We start from the raw sequence: 24771 nt of genomic DNA on the forward strand, positions 1-24771 counted from the left end.
TGAAACGAGTTTGACACAAGTGCTGTTGCGAAATTAATTGGATTTGAACTTTACACACCCAGGTTTTCAATCCGTGTCCTTTTAGGATTCTCATTTAAATGTTTTTTTTTTTTTTTTTCCAAAGTGGGGAAATTCAACTTTTGACAAAAGGTTTAAATTTTTTTTTCCAAAGTTGATGTTCACAAGGTTACTAAAAAAGTTCTGGATTACATGCATTTTATAAAGGGGAAATTTATTTTTCTGTATTTTTAATATATATATATGTGTGTGTGTGCGTGCTAGTAGGCCACTTAATGCCACTTGGTCATAAAATATGCTTAAATATATTTTGATTAATGCAGATTTCATATTTATTAGTATGTTAGCCTGGGTGCCTGGTGTTGCCAGGATGTTTGGAGGAGTGTTGAGCAAAAAAAAAAAAAAAAAAAAAAAAAAAAATGGTATAGGCAGGCAGGCTCGAACCTGTATGGCAAAGGAAGAAAAGAATGCGAAAAAAGTGACATCTTTGCCATTGCGTCCATTGCCAAAAAGGAAGTGGCAAACGTCAAAATGAAGATTAGTCAATCGAAAATAGTGGATGACGTTCGAAAATATCGGCCAAAAAAAGCGACCCCCCCCCTTGTAGAAAAGTGCCCAGTTAAGGGTGAAGGAATTAATATTTTTGGCCAATTTTTTTTATATTTGTTGTCCGAAGGGTTGAGCTTCAAAATGATACCAATCTCATGAAAATCCATCGCCTGTGTCGAAAGTTTTTGCGAAACATACATACATACATTTTAAACACAGGTGAGATTTAGATTATAGATTATATTGGACCCAATATATAGTAATAATTTAAAAAGTTAAACAAAAAAAAAAAAACTCGTGTGCCACCACCGAGAATTGAAACCAAAACATTTAACTTACAATTTACTTTTTGCTTTGATGTTAATGCCTGAGCTATGAAGATATCTTTGCAAGGCTAAAAATTAAAATGGGAACCAATAGCTATTACATTAGCATGCACATTTGTAATATCGTTTGACCTTGACCTGGCAAATTCCATTCTTTTTTTTTTTTTTTTTTTTTTTAATTTTCACTCTTTTGCACCAATTTTTCTCTGGCTAAAACCTAAAGTTTTGCATGCGTTCGAATACCCTATATATTTGGTTTCATGTCTGTAAGAGTTTGGTAGGCAAAATTTTTTAAACATATATATATATATATATTATATATATGAGGTTTGTGTTTACTATAACCTTTTTATGCATATATAAATCATGTAGAATATCTGCATAAATTACATGTAATAGTTAACTAAAGATGATCTTCTCATAGGATAACCGAAAAAACTAATAGGGAATTAATTAAAATGAATGTTTAAAAGAATATAGATAAAAATCTTTTGCAGATAAATGAAATTCCACGACCCATATAAGTTTTTTCTTAATTAATAGAAAAAGGGTTTTTAATGACTATCATTAAAAAAAAAACCCCCCAAAAAACCCTCAAATTTATTAGTGTAGATGTCATCCACATACAGAACTGCTTCGCTGTATCCCAACTCAACAGTGCGGGTAGACAAGTAACTACCTCAAGCCAGGATTGAAACTCCACCACCTAGACGACAGTCGATGCTTCTAACTGTTATGCTATTTGGCTGCTGCTAAGATGGGCATGTTAACTAACAATGTTCAAACATTATCCAAACTCCAAAGTTCCATTCCCCCCCCCCCACACACACAAAAAACATCGCTTAATACGGATAATGGCAGTTTGTTTATCACTTCCCAATATGCTGGACCCAAGATAGGGAGCATTATAGTCATCCACATACAGTGCTGTTTCGTTGTATCACAACTTGTATTATTTCTCTTGTCCGTTTCACTTTTTTTTTTTTTTTTTTTTAAATTACTAGGCAAATCTGTCTAAAAGTTCAGATGCAATGGACTAAATATTATATCTGTTCTAGGCACAGAGATTAATAGGATTAATTATCACTATATCACATTTACTCTAGAAGTTTGGTGCACATATGTGTGTGTGAAAAAGATAAATTTGAAAACTGCTAAAACTTTTTATATATTGGAGCTTATTAAAAATTTTTCAACTTTATTCAGTCCATTGAGGATTTCACTTTTTGACATAAAATTGTATTTTTGTAGGAAGAAAATTTTTTTCTTTTTTCACATTTGCAAAGTTTATTTTATCTTAAAAATTTTTTTTTTTTTTTCCTAAAATGTTTACTAATTAAAATTATTTTTTTGTTTGTCTCCTTCCAGATTTGCAAGATATTTTCAACTTGTTTGACGAAAAAGGTGATGGCAAGATTTCTGCCTACCACTTGGGAGAAGTGTTGAGGGCAATGGGCGAGAACCCCACCCAGGCAGAAGTAAAGAAATGTGGTTATGAAGGTAGAGAAAGTTAGTATTGGATTTTTTATTTATCTACCACGGGGCTTTTACTGCACACAGACAAGACCAAGTTTTATCAAACTTTTAGCAACAAAATTTTATTCATCAAATTATGTGAAATGAAGGGTTTTGTGTAAAATTTAATAAAAAATCTATTAATTTATTGGAAACAAAAAAAATTATGAATAAATTCAAATTTCAAAATCCTATTTACTAAAAATAATTTAGTAAATAAACAGTTTGACTTGCACCTGTGACTTGTAGCTTATTTCTATATATATAACATAATAAAGTTGATTATTCCCATCCAAGTAAAAACATAGCTTTGCAGATGCCACATAAATTCAATATGATCAGGCTACTAGCCAATATCTGTGTAGGTTCTGCGCATATTATCAGTCACTTTCATTTATCATAAATTCTTATACTAATTCCTAAGAGTCACATTCCAAAACGAGTCATACTTAACAATGGTAGCACAATATTTACTCGCTAATTATTTTCGCCTCCCTTTCTCCCCTACAAAACTGGGAACTTTTTTAGATTTGGCATATTTTTTTACACTAGCACCTTCCTTGTCTTTTATATAACGCATAAAGACGAGAACTTCCCTCTACCTTCGACTGTTACTGATCCTGTAATGCACCAGCGTTGTAGGGGCACTACATGGTGAATGAACGATGGACCAGCTGGCACCATTTGGTGCGGTTTTGGGTGAGTGCTTGGGTAACATTGAAACTTTTCCTGTCTAATCAAGAATGTTACTGAACCACTTCTATTTACCCTTAAACTGTTCTTTGCAGAATAGTCTTTGCAAGTCCTTCTGAGCGTGTTATGTGCCCATACCATCTAAGTTTCCTCATTTTTACTGTGGTCAGTAGGTCTTCATAGTGACACAATTGTTGAGTGACCATGACCATTCTGTGGACTTCATTGTTGGTGATATGGTCCTTATATTAAATGCCAAGGAGTCTTTTACTAGAATAACTTTTAATAACAAAAAGTATTTTTTTTTTTTTTTTTTTTTTGGACTTTGGTTAAAAAAATTTGTATTTCTTCACTTTAAATACATACAGAATTTTCTACTCCCACTTCCACCCATTTCACCAATAGTGGATATTTAGTAAGAGACACTTTCCATTCCATAGCTATCAGAAATATGACTTATGACATTACTAAAACAAAACATCTTTATTTAATCTGTTAGTTTTCAGATACATGCTTATTTGTTTAAAATATTTATTTGTAAATTTGAGTTTAAAAAAAATATTTTTGAAATCTAAGTATCAACGTTTAAGGCATTTGCTTTTTCATTTATTGCAATACCAATTTGTTTTAAAAATACATATTGAGATGTCCCTGAAATGGATATCTGTTTGTAGTAGCTGAGTAGTACTGGCTTCGGAAATAGTAATAAAATTAAGAAGTCTTCATGAACATTTATTAGTTGTAACTGGTAGTATACTTATTAGTGAATAGATGATTCTAATGTTATTCCCGATTCCAATACAATTACTGATTCTTATAAATCTCTAAATGTTTAACTATAATTATTTTTCCAATTACTGTAAAAACACGTGCCATGGGGAAATATCTTCTGTTCCTGCTGAAAAGTGCGCAAATCAGACCACTGAATGGTTCAAAGTGGCAATTGAAGCACATGTTCTTACACATAAGTTCTATAGCAAACCCCACTCTCTCCATTGGTTTACTTGCGCAGCTGCCATTGCTCAAAGGTAGCATGCATACTGCAGACTTATCCGACACAAATCCAGTACAAATAGATAAAAAGTATATAGAAGCTAGAAGTAATTATAAGAAGGAAATAGTCGCAGCTAAGAGAGAATATACTGAAACCACCAGAAATGCATTGAAGCACAGAAATTTGGAACTCGTGACTTCTGGAAAATCTATAATGGTGTAGTAAATAATGGGCAATCAACAATTCGCCACTATCCAATGATCTTGAAGTTGCTTGCACTTGCTCATTGGTTTCCCTCCAACTCTACTTTGGACCCAGCAAGCCATTCCCTCCAAAATTTTCCTCTGTGGACAGAACCTACACTAAATGATCTGAAAATTACCTCGTCTTAAGTACATGATATCGTAAAAAACTTCGACACCTCAAAAGTATATGGACCTGATCTCATCCCCTGCTGTACTATTTAAAAAAAAAAAAAATGCTCTGCTGAGGTTGCTCCTGTTCTCTCTAAACTTTTCAACAGATGCCTTCACAAATCTTGCTTTCCTGACGGCTGGAAAATTGCTTCTGTGTTACCAGTTTACAAGAATCAGGCGAAAGAACTGATCCATTAAATTATCGCCCCATTAGCCTCCTTCCTCTTTTCGCAAAAATATTTAAATCCATAATTAATCAAGCTCTAGTCCACCACCTTACAGCTGCTAAACTTCTGTCCAACCAACAGTATGGGTTTAGGCAAGCCCGTTCTATTGCAGATATCCTAACTGTAATCTCTGAACATATATACCATGTACTGGATAAAGCAGAAGAATCTAGGGCTACTGCCCTAGCTATATCTAAGGCCTTTTACAGGGTATGGCGTGATGGTCTTATGAAAATCAGATCCTATGGTATTACTGGATGAATACTAAACATAATTTAATCCTTCTTAAATAAAATAAGAATCCAGGTTGTCTCTGATGGTTGTATGTCAAAACAATGATATAATTGCAGGTGTACCTCAGGGGTCGATCCTTGGACCTTTTTGTTATTCCTGATATTCATAAATGACCTCCCTGATAAAATTCTGAGATGGGTATATTTGCTGACACCATGCTCTATAATGAACCTAAGGAGAAAACAAATGAACATGAATCCAAGGCAATGGCAGAAACACTATAGGAAGACCTCTGGTCTGGAGTGGAATAAGGACAAAAATTGATGGTCGCTTTTAATGCTGCCAAGACTAAGTTTGTCTCCTTTAACCCTTTTCTACCACTAATAGCCATGGCTAATGGTACATTACCTGAAAGTACTTTGTTCTAAGTCCTCAGCTTAATGTTCACAGGAAACATGAGTTAGAACACACATTGAGGGCACTGCTAAGGCTGCTGTAAAGATGGGCTCCCTCTACCATGCTAGAAAGTTACTTACGCCTGAGAGTATCTTGTACCTTTACAGGGCCACCATTCACCCATATAATTTGAGTGACTCTGATACGGTGAAATGCTAAAAAAAACAAAAAAAAAACTGATATACTTAACCACAACTGCTGTTCATGAGCAATGAACAGCAGTTGCTACCAATTGTTAGCCTTCCTCACACTGTAATTTCTTTTCTCAACTCCCAAATCCCTTCATTTGGATATTTCAGAAAGCCAATTTTATTGCACTCAATATCTTCATAGTTTTAATTTAAATTGACATCAGATTGTTGATACGACACTCTGGATCTAATTGCGGCATAAATGGTTTTCTGTAATGGAGGAAATTTTTTTGTCGCAGGCAGATTTTTTTTTTTTTTGTTCTTGCATCCATGTTTTATGTGCCAAACAAAACTCTTCCGTCATGAATATGGCAAATCTTATTTACCCTGTTCGGTGCATCACTTCTATTACACTGTTTTCTTTGAGGAGTGGGCGATAGGGAAGAAAGATTGCCATTTAATTAAAGCATCTATTAGATAATACATGATGTTAATATATATATATATATATATATATGTTGGAATCATCCCCATTAGTAGATATATATATATATCTACTAATGATGGGACGATTCCAATATTTTTCCTGATTCTGATACAATTACCAATTCCAATTCTTTATAGATCTTGTAATATTTAACAAGAAAGTTATTTTTTCAATTACTATAAAAACATGTTAATGTGCAAATATTTTCTCAAATGTAAAAATACTATGTGTGGGGTGGGGGATGATCTATCAATTTTAGTTTTACTGGTAGTTCAAAAATCAATCAATATTATTTCATTATTATAAATCAGCAGTGGGAGAAAAGGACAATGGAAAGAATCGTTTTTGGCATGAGAAAATAGGTACAAATTCTTCCGATTAATTGTCCCAACATTAATAAACGCATAAAATTGATTGATCAATTGATAATGTTTTGTTCGATACAATTCAATATAGCCACATGAATTGGCAAACCAAGCTGAACTCAGTAATCGGTTGTTGGCAAATCTGTAATCAAAGAAAACTTTTTTCTTGCCTATGTATAAATCTTTTTTCTTTAAGTGACAAGCTTAAAATAAATAGAAAAATATTTTTGTGATACAAATGTGATTTATTTGTGTGCTTAGTGTAATCTAGAGGCCCAGATTTCAAACTCTATGCATTAATTTAGGTCGTATTTCGACAATGACATGTTGAATGTTGTTCAAGTGGTCTATTTTGTCTGGTTAATCAGCATATACATGGGACTCTACATATCCCCCAAAGAAAATAATCTAATGAGGTTAAATTGTTCAAACTAGGTGGCTAGTTGACAGGTTTATTTATTTATTTATTTTTTTTTATTCGTTCATCAAATGCTTCTCTCGGTAAACTGATTGTATTGCACACTGTGGCTCTGCCTGCTGAACTCAAAATAACCGATAGTTGCCAAAGTCTGTAATTAAAGAAAATAGTTGTCTATTTTAAGTTTGCCACCTATAAAACGGAACGCCTTAGATATATATATATATATATATATATATATATATATATATCTACTAGTGGGTGGGGTGGGGGGGGGGCAACGTTGCCCAGTCATAAGATACAGTTAAATTAAGAAAAAAAAAATGCTGTGTGATGGATGCACATAAGAAATTGAGAATTTTAAAAGGTAGGGGAGAGAAAAAAAAAATGCTAGAACATGCAGAACTGAAGTTTGTAGGCGAATATGTTATCTATCGAACCACGACGACACATGTATTGCAAATTTATTTTTTTAAAATGAAAGGATGAAACGACCGTTCGCGTATGCATGATTAATAAACCTCGTCAAAACCAAGGTTTTTACCTGACCCCGTTCCCCTTTCAAACAAAACGTTTCTACATAAAATAATTTATTTTTTTTATTTATTTTTAAAAAAATTTTCGATATTGTCAGATCGCTCTTTCTAACGGTATCATGTTCATGCCACTTTGATGCGGATGACAGTTTTAGCAGTCATACATTTTCATTTATGTAATAGAAGATGACTGAAGGAGTTATGTCTTGATTAGTTTGTCCAGAAAGAATTTTAAAGAATTTCAATTTTAAAATCTGTAAAAATAATTCCTTCTAGAATTAGTGTTTTTACTGTGTGCCCCAGCCTCATGATAGGTAATGGTAGGTATTGCATGGCAGCATGCTTTTGTTAAGAAGTTGATTCCTCACCCTTCGTAGGTTCATTTCTTAGCAACTGTGACAGCCCTCAATTTTGTTCAGACTTTGCACAATTAGTCATATACCTGACAAAAATTCTAATTCATTATTAGACGTTATTAATATTTTATTAAACTTTATTTATACATATTTTAGGGATTTCTAAATGTGTCTTGCACTTAGCCAACCCAAAGGCTAAGATCAAAGTCTAGTGAAATTAATTTTAAACTATTGGAGATATTTTAATTAGGGTAGCCCATTGTAGAAATGTGGTGGTTGTTGAAGTGAAAATGGAGAAATGAACATGTTTGGATGACTAGGACAGAATGCATTGAGTTAAAAATAGGACAGAATGATCACCGATTCACACTTTATGCTGGTGTGCCTAAATTTTTAAGTAAAATTTTTTTTTTTAATATATTTGCAAATAATTCAAAGTGTAGTATCTGTTCTTTGCCAGAAATCCTTCACTATGAGCTTTTTATTTTGTCTCCTTCAGTGGCCCTTTCTTGGGAGCTGGATATATGGACATTAAACCGACCTTATGTCAGTTTTGCCCTTGTGGGGAGACATAAATAGTAACTTATTTTTTCTGTTCCAATTTATCTTTTTTACTGTTGATTGGTATCTTGTTCGACACTATTTAATATAGTCGCACAAAATTGATATTTTCGACTTATGGTTATCGTTTTTGTCATTTTTCAAAGATACTGTTCAATCACTGAAATGAATATTGAATCTAGCCAATACTAAATGGATTCAAATACTAAATTGGATTCTAACTGTGCACGATCAGCCCTGTAAATTATTAACTATCTAACCATTACCACTTGTCTTCAATTAATTGTATACAAAATAATCATTTAGGCATTATTTTGACATGAAATAACCTAAAAAGCGTTGACATGCCATAAAACGATAAAAAAAAAATCCTGCAATCTATGGAATTTTAGTTGTATGTATATGTCCGCAATTGTGACAAGTTTGTTCAAAATTAGTGATTGATGCAGAAAATGTAATTTTATAGCATATTTGACACAGAATGGGCCTGACCTCTCTTTAAAAAAAAAAGTGGAAATGTTGAACATGTGCACTTACTAGAAATTATTACTAATAATTACATCTTTGTAAATTACACCCCCCTCTCCTTTTTATTTGTGTAGTGAAAGGGGAGTAGACCTGAAATATATGTACCCCCCCCCCAAAAAAAAAAAATGAAAGAAAAATTAACATTTTTTTTTTTTTTTTTTTTTTCTGATTAATTCATTTCGATTTGAATTCTTGAAGTTTGATACCCCCCACCCCCACAAGCATACATAGCCACAATTTACATAAACTTTAGCATGAGTTTTGTTTTTTTGCGGAGTAGGGTGTTGTGACTAATCTTTTTTTTTTTTTTTTTTTCCTCTGACTTTTGTTTGTTGTGGAAATGTTTGCCGCCATAGCTGGCGATTCTTTGCCAGTGTTTATACTCTTACTCTCAAATAATCCAAAGAAACCTTTAATTATTTTCCCTCCTTTGTTTTGATTCTGATTGCAGTTCACACTAATACCATCAGGAAAGATATAAATCCCCCCCCTCCTAGTTATGTATTAAAAATAGCAACTTGTCTTTAAGTACTTGTATACAATTTTTACCATTAAATTGTTTGGAAAGAGTTAATATACTGTAAAACGGATAAACTAAAGGACTTTCTTGTATTTGTATTTTTCCTTTGTCTGATTACTTCAAAATTTCAAAACAAAAAAACTAGCATGATTCTTTTTAGCCCTGTTTGACAACTGTTTTGGTTTTGGTGTGATTTTTTTTTTTTTTTTTTTTTTAAATTTGGCCATGTTTGGCATTTCAAATAATCCTCATGATGGGGGGAATTCTGTCTTCAATATTGAAATGAAAAACTTGATTAAGTTTATGCATTTTGATCTGTTCAACTTCTGCATGACTTTGCAAATGTATTATGAAAACAATTTCATATTTTGTCTATGTATCGATTGAAATTAAATTTTTTATTTGAACAAAAAATAAAATAAAATAAATCCTTGCTTTACAATCAAACTAGTGTTAAAAAAAAAAAACACAAGTGTCTTTCAAATTGTACAGTTTTTTTCCTTTTTTTTTTCTCATAGCTATTAAGTTATACACACTGAGAATCTATCCATTTTTCATAAAGTACTAGCAGGGGAAGCCCTGGCATAAAATATGCTTAAATATTATAATTTAACATGTCCAAATTTTGTATATATTATAGTCGTAATTTCAAAAGTAAAAAAATATTTAGGTGCCATTAGCTAGAACCGAAATTGTAGCATTCTTAGCACTGTGCGAACATAACACGTATATAAATCAATTAAAAATATACTTAAAATGAATGTACAAAAAGTTTAATGATTTTTTTTTTTTTTAATTTTGACCCCTTAAAAACAATTTTAACCAGCTAAAGACCCATAAAAAAACGGCCTGTACCTCTTGCTGGTCTGCGACTTCTAGTTTCAAAGGAGATAGTGTAAAAATATGGAAACAAACCGACATATAGCCGTTTATATATTAGATTTGTTTTTGATAAAATTAATTTTGAACATAGAAACATCTAAACAACTGTTATTACTACAATGAGAGAACTATTACAATCACTGCTCTAAAAGAAAAAGAAAGAATAACTCCGTTTCTGCTTTCGATATAATCTGCTCACCTGACTATAACTACTGCTATTATTAGATTTGTTGGCCAGACTCTTACTATGAAACATGTCGTCCATATTTGTAATGGCCTGAGAAAGACTCTCTACTGTAATGCAATGATACTTTGCCATTAAGTCTTTATGACCTGAATTATGATGTAGATAATAAAAAAAAATTGTTGATTTTAGTTAAAGGGTAGTGATGATATGATTGTCTTCAAACTGGAAAAATTATAAAGTTCAATAGTTAAACTACCACTGAGAATTTTTGCATTTCATAAACTTACCTTGATTATTATCCATAGTGCTTGAAAAAAAGTGTTTATGAAATCCGATACTCTGAGACAGATGGCAGCATACTAAATGTAAGCAATGGACAGTCGCAATATACTGAACTAATACATACAAAGCGTGTTTGAATCAATTCCGACTTTATTTATGCCGTAAAATTCATTTATGACTGAACAAATTAGTTCAACTAGGTCATAAAGTGTTAATTTAAAGACTAATGATGCTGCATCATTAAAGGGTGGCCAAAGACATAACTTGTCTGAAGATTGTCTGGACCATATGTTCGTGTGTTGATAAAATAAACACTTTTTAGCCTCGCATCTTTTGCTTCCCTTATTTTATCTTAGTCTTCACATCACATTTAGTCAATGTTTCTGGCAAAGGGGAAAAATTGCTGTTTTCTGGGTTGGACTCTATTCACCTAACTTATTGACTAATTTTTAACCTTGAAATTGTATTTTTATTTTTTTAATTTTTTTTTTTTTTTAATATAGCTCCTTACATCAATTGGTTTCATGCCATGAGTGGAGCAAATTTTATCAAAAAATAAAATTTAAAAAAATTTTTTTCTTTCAAAAATGGTAAATTTTACTTATAAAGTACCCCAGGGGAAGAAGTCAGGTGTGCTCTCAAGTCTATACACCAACTGTCAGAAAATGCATCAGTTTCTACTGGAATCAAGAGGAAAAGGAGAACCAGTTGCTTTTCCAACTTTCTATGAATTTCACAATTGGTGGGTGGGGGGGCAAGATCGACGGTCTTTATTATTTAACAATAGTTCATGACTATTGGAATGCACATGCAAGACATTTTGTTTTTCATGACTTTCTGATTGTAAAGCTTTGATTTATTTTATATTAAAACCATATTTTTCTGAAATATTTTTAGTTTAGAAATTTTATATTTAACTTTTTGTAAGAGGGAATGTCTTGGTAAATGTTTAATTTTGTCTATTGCAATATCAAATCTCTTTTAAAGATCAGATCTTGTTTCATTTCTCTTTTTCGACTTGATCCCTCGTCTCCCTATACAGATATTTTCGTTTAGAATTAGTTCTGTTATAGGTAAGCCTCACAACACGGCCTTCTCTCTTGATTCCTAATCTGTTGTTTGTTTAATGAAAATAGGCTTATTGTATTTATTTGTATTTAAAATCAGACGAAACGAAAAAGCCACCACCATCTCGACCAGCCAAAGGTAAAGGTCTTTCTCATTATGTAGACGTTTTGTTTTTCAGTTTTGATCAATATCTTTATACTTACCTCTCCCATCAGCCCTACCTTTTTTTATTTTTTTTCATCTGAACAGATTTATGCAACTAGGTGACTAGCATCCACCTACATAGGTATAGACAAATGGGGATGGGATGTATCATAAAAGGGATGGGTACAGAAAAGAGAATAATTCATGTCATATATATATATATATATTTAATTATTTAATTATTTTAATTATTATAGTAAAAAATAATTATATATATATATATATTAGAACAATTTAAAACTGAAAATTATACTTTACATGAATTTATTATTCGACAGGATACTCAAATAAGAATTCTTTATGAAGATGAGGATAAGTCCACAAATAAATATATAAATTATCTCAAAGAATTCCAATAAAAAAAAAAAAATAATACATAATGTTATTGATGATGTTTATCTTTTCATTTGTTTTCATTATTGCTTTATGTTTGAATTCATGTTTTAAAACCTGACGTCATGCAAAAACTATAATTTTAACATCTATTCATAAGAAAATCCAAGTTGGTAAAACGTTGGATCTCAAGGTTTAGCTTAATTTGTTGGGAATTTATAATTTACCATTAATGGAATATTTTCCATTTCTAAAAGAAAGATCTGTGATATTTTGGAATAAAAACCAATTCTGCAATGTTTTTTATTTAAAAGAAAAAAAAAAATTACTGATAGAAAATTTATCTATAACATACCAGCTAAATATAATTTGAATTTTTTTTTTTTATTTTTATTTTTTTATTGAAATGAATATTTGATTTTAAGAAGGGAGAAATTGCTGTATATTTTGGTGTATAAATAAAATCATCTTTAAAAAAAAAAAAAAAAAAAATTTCATAAGATGCCGGGTGTTGCAATCTCTAGCGTAGGCTAAACAAACATGGTTTTGGGATTTAGCAGTCGTCTTATACAACCGATATATGATAAATTTATTAAAATTTGCTCCAATGTTTTACCTTGTCTTATCTGACGGTTGCCTTATACACCAAAATATACGGTAGTTTATCGAAAACATCCTGATGTTGGCATCTTCAGTCACATTGCTAACAAAAACTACAGCATCTTGAGTACATTATGTGTGAATGACTGTTGTTGGTCCACACGATATTGTTCTAAATATCTCCATTTTGTTTAGCTCATCCTCACCTTGATTATGACTCAATCGCTTGAGAACTGAAAAAGGTTGTCCGTGCTATGTGTATTCAAGTGAGATATATCAACAAACATTGCATGTGCAGTTCAAAGAATCTAGCACGTTCATCTCTACACCTCTGTCAACTGCACCAAACCGGCTGTGTGGAACCGCTAAAGGTTAAACATATTACACTTGATTGGTTGTACAATTTTACATTGAAACTTTTATTTCTGGTATGAATTTCGTCTTTCGGTTGTATTTTACAATTTTAAAAAGAATTTCTGTTGAGCTGACTTTTTTTTTTTTTTAAATTTGTTTGTCTTTAAGGTATTGTGTTTATATAAAAAAAGTCAGCTTTTTTGTCAAAAGCTAAAACTGAAAATCTTAAAAAAAAAAAAAATCATTTAATAAACTTATTTAGAAATTTACACACAGTTCAGCTGAATGGGAGGTGGAAACAAATAACAAAATCAGAATCTAAAAGGATTAGAAACAATCCCTGGAAGACCAAGCTGTAACCCAATACAGTCGGCAACCATAAAGGGAACAATGTCTGTTAAAGAGCCCTTGGATATTAATCCAATTCGTAATGAAATAAAGTGTTAGCTCCAAGAGGGAGTCCTTTGATCTGTTAAAACTGGAAAAAAAAAAAAGTCGGCTGTGACAAAAGATAAATGTCTGTGGAGATACACAGCACAATTTCACTTTTACGTTCGTGTAAAATACCACCTCCCTAACCTGTTTTTTTGGTTCGGTTTAAATTACTTTACTCTCCCATCCCCCATTCATTACAAGAAATAAGTTAGTCAAAACTTGGTGACCATCTTTGCAAAAAACACGTTGAAGGTGCAAATGGCATAACATTTTATCAACAGCTTGTCTGTCACAACCTTATTTTTTGAGTATCATTTTCCACTTAATGTCCTTTTTGGGTTTTCTTAACTCTTTGGCCCTGTCGGTGGGGCATTAGAATACGCCAACTGCCCCCCCTGCAGAAGGTAAAAGTCCCTCAATAGGGGTCCTGGATATGACCTTAAACTATATCCAGTGGTGAGGCCCCAGCTTGTGGGCTTTGGGGAGTGTGGAGCCACCCTTTAATTACCATTGCTCCCAGGTCCACTCTGACCCGGAGTGGTAGTACCTGTTAGGGTCCCAACTATGGGTTAAATAGAAACCGACGTGAAAACAACAAATATATTCTATTAAAAAGATTTTTCTTCAAAATCTTTGGATTCAGCATTAAATAACCTGAAAAGGGTTGATATGCCGTAAAAGAAAAACGACCAATCCTTCACTCTTTTAGGTTATTGTATTTGTAAAGGTGGTTACTTAGTTTCAGTTATGGGTATAAAATTTTTTCATCCATGAAAAAGTAAATTAAGCAATCTAATAAAAAATTGTTTTTAAACCCTTTGTATTAGCATCAATGTAATTAATAATGCTGAAATTCTATTGGATTTTTCTGATTTTAAAAAGAAAAAAAGGGCAATTTTACTTGTTACTCCCTTACAGCAACTCCACAAACAAAGCTTCTTTCTTGGAACTGCACGCCTGCGAGACTCTCTTCCAATTGCCTGCTTTCCAGCTGAATACAATGTGATTGTCTTCAAGTCCAATGTAAACAAGTTTTTGATGAACCGTCCCCCTAAGTAATCTAATTTACAAAATTCCCACTACTTATGATTACTATGCTATAATCACATTGACTAATGTATACCTATTAACTCTTATCCTTGAGTGGCCTCCAGGCCTTGATAAGTGGTGATTCCTGTGAAAAAAAAAAAATAGCGCTCCTGATTATTCATGTCCACTCGTCTCACACACTAGCATTAATCTAGCATCATTCATTTTTGGTAGAAAATGACCTCCAGACTATAGAGGAATGGGGCTGCAAATGGATGGTAGCATTTAATGCTAGTAAGACTAAGCTGCTCTCTTTAACAACTACAAGATGCCTCGCCAACCACCAATATCCATGACAAATAACACCCTACCTGAGAATTCTTCCTTCAAATTCTGCAGCTTAACATTCATGGGCAATATGAACTGAAACAAATACATCGAGGACATTGCAAAGGCTGCTGCAAAGGTGGGTTTCCTCTCCTGCTAGAAGACTACTCACACCTGAGAGGATCTTGTACCTCTACAAGATCATTGGTCTGTGCATGGAGTATTGTGGGCTGGTGCATCTACCACTAGTCTCTCCCTCTTAGCATGGGGTAGCATGCTTTTGTTCCGTCAACCATGACTGGATAGAGGTTCTAAATAATTCGCAGTTATATTTGTCGGTCGCCCACTGAGGATTGAATCTTCACCTTCAGGAGAATATCACTTTTTACAATTGATTTTTCCAAGTACTCTAACCATGGGTCCTTGTGACCGAAATGCAAAAAAAATCACACTAAGATGAAAACAGTCCGATGAATTCAAATAATATGAATAACCAATCCTCATCTTAAAAATTCAGAAACGTCAAACAGCCTTATATCAAAACAATATTTTCCACTTGTGTGACTTTTAATTCTGAAATAGACTTAACAAAATTGCATGTGAAAACAAATGCAGCTTCTCAAATGTGTATCCAATGCATTTGCTAAAAGCAGTGCACTTGTTCAGCATGGTGTTCATCTTGAAGATTAATGAATTACAATGCTGGTATGATCATGTGGAATGTTCCTTCTTCTGGATAAACTTTTACAAAAAGCATGGATGTCCTAAATTGCAGAAAGGTTGGCCAGCCAAGGAAAACTTTAAGTAGGTGATTAGACAAAGACGCCACTGTTGAATTTGGAAACTATTGAAAAATGAGCTTGTATAATATCAGAAAACGTCTGACAAAAGAAAAGTGATATTGAATATAAGAAGAATATATATATATATATATATATATATATATATATAACTAGCAAGAAAACCCGACATTACTCTGAATTGAACGATCAACAAATGTTTCACACTCCCATATTTTTATTGCCAATTTTTCAATCAAATCTATTGATTGCCTGCTCTAGTCAGGGACCCATTGCGGTGCACCTGGAAGAAGCTTTACATGCCTCCTTGTAATGATTTCTACCACAATACATTGTTATCTACATTATCTTCGGGACAAGATCAAAGTGTAGTATCTGTTCCGGCAGATACTGCAAGCAAAGACCATATGTGTGGGCAACCCCACATATAAGACCTTGGTCAATGTAGGGGCAACCCTTCATACCAATTGCCACTATCCAACTCCCCTACTCCCCGGGGAGTTGGTCCCCATTCCCCCTTCACTCCTCACATTAAAAATCGGCCTTGTGCCTAATTTGCTCGGTGGGGGAGCAAATAAATACCATCTGTTCTTCAGATGCTGCACTTCTATTTCTTGTTCTCTTTCGGTGGAGGAGAGATCCTTCACGACTGAGACAATTTTTATTTTTGTACCTTTTCTCCACGTTAAAAAATGACCCTGGTGTCTAACTCTGTCCCGTGGGGAGGCATAGTAAATAGGTACATTATAATGTAGAGAACCTACTGTTAATTTTATATAATTTTTTTTTATATATAATGGCTTAAAAGTTTAAAATGCAAAAGTCAAGTATTATGGTTCAATTGTGTTCTAAACAGAAACATTCATTTCGAATGCGCCCCTGTCATATCAAAAGAATCTACTGTTGATTTTATGTCGTGCCTTTTGACTTGTGTGGTAATAAAATTTCTCAAATGCACTTGTGATGTTGGGCTGTGCAAAGTGTTAACTTTGGTCAAAATCTCCTGTTGGATTATTTCGATTATTGAAGGCATTCCGATACAAAACCAATCTAAGAACACAGCCAAACGCATGAAGTACCTTGGTGTGAAATTTCATAAAAATTGGACCAACCGTTTTGAAATCCATAGGGAATGAACTTGCATACAGTTTCTTTTATATAAATAGATTCTCCACAGAATCTATTTATCACATGTTCATTAAACTGATAATGTTAAACTAAATGAATAAAAAGATTGCCTTTTTTTTTTTTTTTTTTTTTTATAGCTCCAGACAAGACATAAAGCTATTTGATGTAAGGGGGGAAAAATAATACTATAAAGGTTAAAAAAAAAAAAAAAAAAAAAAACAGCCAACATTAGAAGAATGTCCTTTTTATGGCAATAATTATTAGCTAATGAAACTGAAGATTGGAAACTTGATCATCATTGTACTCCATGTCTGACACCAGCACTTCCATTAGCCATGACCAAATAGATGTGTTAAGCAGTTTGTAATTGTATTATCACCCTGTTACAGGTTTAAAATAAGTGTTTGTGAAATAATCATCTAAAAATGATACAAGAACTCTGAACGTTTAACAAATTTAGTTAACAAGTTACGATTGGGATTATGAAAATTTTAACCACTGGATGTGCATTGAAAGTCAATTTGGAACTGCATGTGTGTGCCTCAGTCCTGGCAGACTTGCTACTTCAGAATCCAAGGGCGAGCACTACTTTTTCTGTCCAAGAGAAATAACTATTTTCTTAGCTTGATCCCAACACACCCGCACTTAGGATTGAACCTTCAACCTCCATAAGATTCACTTAGAACTAAACTGATTATTGCTTAGCACTTGTGAATAGAAGATCGGATGTTACATTGGTCAAAATGTTGGGCGAATAACATCCAAAATGAGAACAGTAATCCAAGAGAAAGAATCCAAAGATTTTTTTCTCTTGGATTTAGAACAAAAATGAAACTAAAATTAAATAAGATATGTATTATATGTTTGAAGCCAAACAACGCATTATTACAAAATAAACAGATTTTGTTTTAAAATTTGTTAAAGTTCATAAATATATTTCGAAGGAAACTTTCATCTTCAATATGTCTTTTTTTGCCATATTGTTGCTGGAGCAGAGAATTAGCCGTGTTTTGTTTCTATGGTAGTTTTTTTAAGTCTAGGAACGGTGCATTTGGTCACGCGAGATTCACGTTGAGATTTTGTTCCTTGGAAGCACTGGTTGAATTTGAACTAAATAAGATACGTATAATATACAAACAAAATCTTAACCTGAATCTCGTGTGACCAAACGTACCATTCCGAGACTTAAAAAAAAACAAAAAAACAAACAACTACAGTAGAAACAACAAACGGCTAATTCTTGGCTCCAACAACAACATGGCAAAAAAAAAAAAAAGACATACTGAAGATGAAGGTTTCCTTTGAAATATATTTATGAACTTTAACATAAATTTCAAACAAAATAAATATTTCTTTATTTTTTTAACAATGCGTTGGGTCTGGCTTCAAACGTATATAATATGTATCTTATTTAATTCAAATTCAACTAGCGCTTCTAAGGAACAAAATCTTAACGGAAAAATGAAACTAATTTTTTATTTTATTTATTAATTTAAAGATATTTTACTTTAATCTAACATTGGAAGTTGAAGAGAAATGTTTGTTTATAAATATTTCCCTTTTGTTCTCAAATTCCATGAACAGTGTTTCTGACAGAATTGCTGTTTTCTGTATTGGAATCTATTCATAACATTGATTGTTGGCTAGTTTTTGTTGTCCTTAAAATGGTAGTTTTTAAGCTCTTTACATCAAGTAGTTTTACGCTTTGTCTGAAGAAATTTCTATTTAAAAATTTTTTTTTTAAAATTGAATGTTTTATTTCTTCCAGTTGAACGTCTCTCTTTTGAAATTGTTCTCCCAATCATGCAAACAATCAGCCGAAACAAGCCATTGGTGACTTACGATGATTTAGTTGAAGGCTTCAGAGTTTTTGACAAAGATCAGAATGGAATTGTTAGCAGTGCTGAAATGCGTCATCTCCTCACTGGATTAGGTCAGTAGAGTCTCTCGGTGAATGATTCTTTTGAGTCATTTTACCCATTATGTAACTTTTTTTTTTTTTTTCTTTCCATAGCTTCCAGCCATAATTTTTATATTTAAATTCTTGTTGCTTATCCAATTTTACCTCAATATTAAAAAATTATAATTACAAAAAATTTTTATTTACATACATGTTGGGTTAAGGGGTCTGTACACCAAAATTTACAAAAATTCAACCAGTATTTTTATTTTTGTAAAATCGAATCAAATTTGATACATAAATGTCTTTTTTTTTTTTTTTTTTTTTTTTTTTTGTGTTGGGGATGGAGCTTCCTACCGGATGCCAAACATTCACCTGCTATCTCAGGTATTCTAGTCAAGAGATCTTTTTAAGATTCTGATCATCCTTTTAAGTGCAATTGTTTGAATCTTTCTATAACTTGGTTCATCGGGTATATTTGCCAGGTAGTTTTTGAAATTTTATAGGAATCCAGTTGCTCCTATAATTACTGGAATGATAGCGATCTTCCTAAGATTCCAGTTTCTTTTCATGTCGTACATAAGACCTTAGTATTTCATTATCTTTTCCCTTTTCAGCTCTGTTCAACCCAGCAGCTGATATTTTGATGACTAATATTTGAAGTTTGAGTTATGTCCCTTGGCCATTGACCTTAATGGAAGCAGAAAATGGCAGATGACATATTTCACCATTTAAAATGTTTTTGTCTAAAAACTATACTTGATGGATTTGCATGAATTTTGGTGTGCTTCCTTTTTTAACCCTAACACAAAATAAAATTCTTTTTTTATTTTTTTATTTTTTTTTTACAAGCAGTTTTTAATATTGGGACAAAACTTAAGAGATGCTAAATTCTCTTCAAAATTACAGCGGTCTTGTTTATATTGCAAACCATACAAAGTCTTTGATCAGTTGTAATATCCAGTTAAAGTTGCCACATCTGACGGGTATTTTTAATGCTCGAAATTGAATCCTTTTCTGAGATTATATTTTCTTTTTGATGCCGACTGGAATTCCATGGAAACTAAACGGTTTTAGGGTGAGATGATTGAAAGTACAGGCATCATCTTTGCATTTTTGATATCTCAATGTCTACAAAGTTTTCTACAATTGAAATTTGTTTTACTTATCAGGCGAAAGATTGTCACCTGAAGAGGCGGACCAACTTTTGCAGGGGATTGAAGACAATCAAGGGAATATCAATTATGAAGGTGGGTTGCGATCACTAAAGATTTAAAAAAATTTTTTTTAATATTTGCAAATTTGTCTTTGTAAATGATGTGGTGGTATATTCCTTTATATATATATATATATATATATATATATATATATATATATATATATTCTCTTCTTCTAAGGACACTCTTAATTATCCTTGACCCAGTTACATTCTTTTTAGTTCTTAAAACAATTTTAAATGCCAAGTAACAGAAAATCCACTTTTTTAATAAGCCCGGTTGATTTTTGGAATAAAAAAATTCAAAATTTAATGGTTTAAAAAAAAAAGTGCAGAATTTTTTAAGTGTATTTATTAAAATTAAATTTTTGATTCATAACAGAATCCTTGCCAGAAAAATTCAGGTTTTTTTTTTTCTATGTGTCATGGTGATGTTAATGCCTGGAAGTACAAGGTTTCAATGTTTGATATAGTGTGCAAGCGCTGGTTGAATGTGTCATAAGACGAGGATTGCTATGAATATAAAAATTTGAATTATATTTTAAATAATTTAAAAATTTTATTCAATAAATGTTACATAATCAAAAAAAAAATCTGTATTTGATTTTTAAACCGTTAAATTTTGTTTCTAATTTTAAATGCATATTGCATTTTTTTTTTAAATTCCTGTTTAGCAGAATTTCCTTTAATTTGGAAAATGGATTTGTTTAAATTGCTAGAATTATGGATTGAGATTTTAGCGTTTTGGCTGAAATCGGTTTGTGTAATATATAAAGTAAAAAAAGTTTTTCAATTTTTTTTTTATAATATTATTTTGTATTCCTGCACGTCACCAATTGAAAACGAATAAAGAAAAGTTATAAGCTTTTATACTTTTCGTATTTTTTATACATTTCCATTCATATATATATATATATATATATATATATATTGAAGACCTTATCCTGCTTTGACAGAGTTCTGAGTAGACTTCGTAGCCTAGTGGGGGATGCCTTTTTCTCTTTCCTGCAACCTCTTTCTCACAGAAGAAACGTTGCGAGCCTGTCTCTGTTTTATTGTTATTTTCATGACAAGTGTTCGTCTGAGCTCCATTCTATGCCCCCCCCTCGTCAAACATTCATAAGAAACACTTGTTTGACTGTAAACACTATCAATAATTTACCTCACTCTTTATCTGTGCCTAAACCTAAACGTAGATTCCATTAACAAAGCTTCTTTCTAAGAACTGCACACCTGTGGAATTCTCTTCCGTTTACCTACTTTCCATCTGACTACAATATGGCTGTCTTCAAGTTCAATGTAAACAAGTTCTTGATGAGTCGTTCCCTTTAAGTAATCCCATTTACCAAATTTACACTTCTAACAATTACTATAATATTGTCCTTTTGACCACTTGTACACTCTTTAACCCTTATTCTCGAGTGACCTCTGGGCCTTGATAAGTGATGATTCCTTTGTAAAAATAAGTAATAGCGTTTGTGTGTACAACTTTCTTAGAGCCTAAACTACTGAACTGATCATGACCAAACCTGACATAATGATGGTCTCCGACCTGGGATAGTGCACCCTATTTTTCAAGGTTAAATGTTAAGGTCGTGACTTTGCAGTATGCTTGGGTACTCACAACGCATGGGTATCTTTACTTGTGTGTGTGTATGTATGTATGTATGTGTGTGTGTGTGTGTGTGTGTGTATATATATATATATATATATATATATATATATATGAGTAAAATCTGATTTTTACATAGTACTTGGAGCCTTGTCTTTGTTTTTTTTTGTCTTTTTTTTATTGTTATTTTGATAATTTATTTTTTCTCCCTGATTTTATTAAAAAATTTTTTTTCTGTTTTTGTTTTATGATGGATTTTATGCTGTGGCTGCTAAACCTTCAAATGATTAAAGATGAAGGGAAACTCTTTGACTTTTTTTTTTGTTTACCAAAATGTTTCACTAATTATTTTCAAATTTAAATGGATTTTTATTACTCCTCACATAATTTATTTTTCCTGCTGCAACCTACACATCTTTTAGGTTTTTTTTTTTTTTTTGTCACCATGGCTTTCCACATCCCTGTGTCTCATCTGTCTACATCTATATGAGACTACTGAACAGATTTTCATGGCCTTCTCAACCTACATAATTGAAATAAAATGGTGTTATAAGCAATGTTTGACTTCCTTTGCTGCTCTGAAAATAAATATTCAGATCACTTTAAAAACCATTAAAATGAAATTTAAAACGGTTGAGACAAGTTTCTCCATTAGTCCTTACCGTGACATGTGATGCTATCCCCCACCCCCAAACCTGACGATGACGGATATCTCTGCTATATTTAATTTTATATGTTCAACTGTTAGTTTTCTATAAATGGTTTTAAGATTTGTTTTAAATGGAAGAGGAGGGGTGCAGATTTTTAACCTTTTTTCTTTTTTTTTCTTGTTTGTTTTGTATCTTCATATAAATTTATATTTTGTAAAACCATATTGAAACTTTGTAAAGAAATTTCTGAAATTATTTTTTCTGGTAGTTAAGGAGTTGAAGTTCAATTACACAAGTCTAGTTATGATTTTTTTTCTTTTTTTTTCCCACGTTTACATATATTAAAAAAAAAAATTTAATCTTTTCTTTATTAATTTGTTAATGAACCGACAGCAGCTATTTTGGTGTAGGATAAAATAAACGTGTTAAAAACTATAAATTGGGCCCCTTGATGTGTAACGTTACATACGTTTACACGCGTTAACATAACAGGACCCAACACGTAGCAGAGTACGTCTCAACTAAAGACACGTAATATAATTTAATGCCCCAAACGGAACAAAATTCTATACTCTTCAGACACCATTAGTCACTTCCTTTAACAATAAACAACTTACATCGGTTACAATTCTGTATAAATTTTTTATCAGTTGTAGAACCTTTTAGAACATTTGAAATAAATTTAGTCTTTTTACACAGGTTTTTAGTCGCGTGCAAGCGACTCTATAAGTCGATCCGTCGGTCTGTCTGTAACACTTTTGTGCTTAGCCTTTTTGGTTAAGATTAAAGTGTAGTATGAGTTCTTACTACATGCTGTACTTTGTAACTTTGTGATATAAAGTGGGGGATCACTTTTCTGTATTTAATGTAAAATGATCACCCACTTTACAACCAGTCAGTCTCGAAGCCATTCAAGTCATTCTCCAGATCATTCAAGTTGTTTTTGAAGGATTCCAGTGCTTTTTTAAGCATTCAAGTCATTCTTAAGGTCATTCAATTCATCCTTAAGTTCATTAAAGTCATTCTAAGTCATTTACTTTTTATTTGTCATTTCAGCCCATTTTTTGGTCATTTTAGTTTATCTTTAAGAATTTCATGTCAATCCTACATTCACACATTCATTCATTACACGAGAGCACGCGACTAATGGCTATTGGCTTTGTTTTCATGGACAAAATATAAAAAGCCCGCCATCTTTTTTTACATGGAAACAACCTAGGAAACTGTCTGCAATAGTTATAAAAAAAAGTTTGATATGGGATCAAGAGCTACTTTTTGGCCTCTTAAACCATAAATCATAAATGTTATAGAATTATACTTAATAGAGACTGAAAGGTGTACATTAATCAAAGGCTAATAATAATTAAACAATTTGGTATTGGTGCATTTAATGTACCAAATTTGTGTGTTGAGCAAGTGACAAAGGTTTAAATTAAGGCTAGTCAATTGAAAAGAGGGAATGATTTTCAAGAATATCGGTGAAAAGAGACCCCTCCCTGTAGAAAAGTACCCAGTTGAGGGTCAAGGAATTAATGTTTTTAGCTAATTTTTTTGATATGTGTTGTCCGAAAGGTTGAGCTTCAAAACGATACTGATCTTGTGAAAATCTGTCACCTCTGAAAGTTTTAGGTAGACATATATACATTTAAACAGGCAGGTAAGATATATATTATAGCTGTCTGGTATGGCTAGACAGAAAATTGATCATGTTGATCAGGCAATCAGAAATCAATAAGATATGGTTAGCCGATGTGGAACAAAATTGACGGCTTGATTAATTGGATGAAAAAAAAATTAAGTTCTTTCATTTTAATTGGTCTTAACAATGGAGCACAGAACAATGAATTTAACCAGCCTAGATAAAATGAGACACCGGAGCAAGTCCTAAACCCTAACCCATAACCTTTCACCTAAAAAGAAAACTCGAAAACAAAACCCTAATCCCTGGTAGTTCTGAGTTGTCTCCCTTTATTAAACATGACGGATCAAAACGTCTCTCTTCCCTTTTTTTTTTTTTTTTTTAATTTTTTTTTTAAAATTACTTGACAAATTTGATGTTTGGAATATGACATTTTTGTTTTGTGATGAGTACATATTTTTGCCTATTTAATAAGGTTGAACCCTGCATTTGATCCAAATATTTTGTACTGATAAACTAAAAACTTTGACCTGTTCTGTTAAATGTTTTTTAAATTTTATATATACACACACATGAGTTTTGCTAACATTCTTCTTCTTTGTCTTCCAGAACTGATCCGTATTGTGATGAACAGCTAATCTGCACAAGTCATCCCAATCCGTACATACATTCTAATGATATAACATTAAACAATATATATATATATAAAAAGAAAAATGAAGACTTGTTTTTTTTTCTTTTGTTAAGAGCACTTGATGACCCCCTCCCACATCCTCATCCCAACAGAACTTTGGG

General features: G+C 32.2%; 1 protein-coding gene across 2 annotated transcripts in view; it reads left to right on the top strand.

Moving 5' to 3' along the window:
• Window positions 1-24693, top strand: part of LOC145297752 (myosin-2 essential light chain-like) — a 45858-nt gene extending 21165 nt beyond the window's left edge. Inside the window, exons 3-7 of one of the 2 annotated variants that reach the window (XM_080143985.1) lie at window positions 2262-2402; window positions 11849-11887; window positions 18728-18892; window positions 20032-20109; window positions 24586-24693. In XM_080143985.1, the coding sequence (XP_080000111.1) occupies window positions 2262-2402; window positions 11849-11887; window positions 18728-18892; window positions 20032-20109; window positions 24586-24614 (452 nt within the window). In that variant the 3' untranslated portion in view covers window positions 24615-24693. The remainder of the gene's footprint in view (window positions 1-2261; window positions 2403-11848; window positions 11888-18727; window positions 18893-20031; window positions 20110-24585) is intronic. The other variant, XM_080143986.1, reaches the window with a different exon arrangement.
• The last annotated feature ends 78 nt before the right edge of the window (window positions 24694-24771 follow it).

The sequence above is a fragment of the Euprymna scolopes genome, chromosome 18 (assembly GCF_053919585.1).
Source record: "Euprymna scolopes isolate OS-2025 chromosome 18, ASM5391958v1, whole genome shotgun sequence".
In the NCBI taxonomy this organism is placed as follows: domain Eukaryota; kingdom Metazoa; phylum Mollusca; class Cephalopoda; order Sepiida; family Sepiolidae; genus Euprymna; species Euprymna scolopes.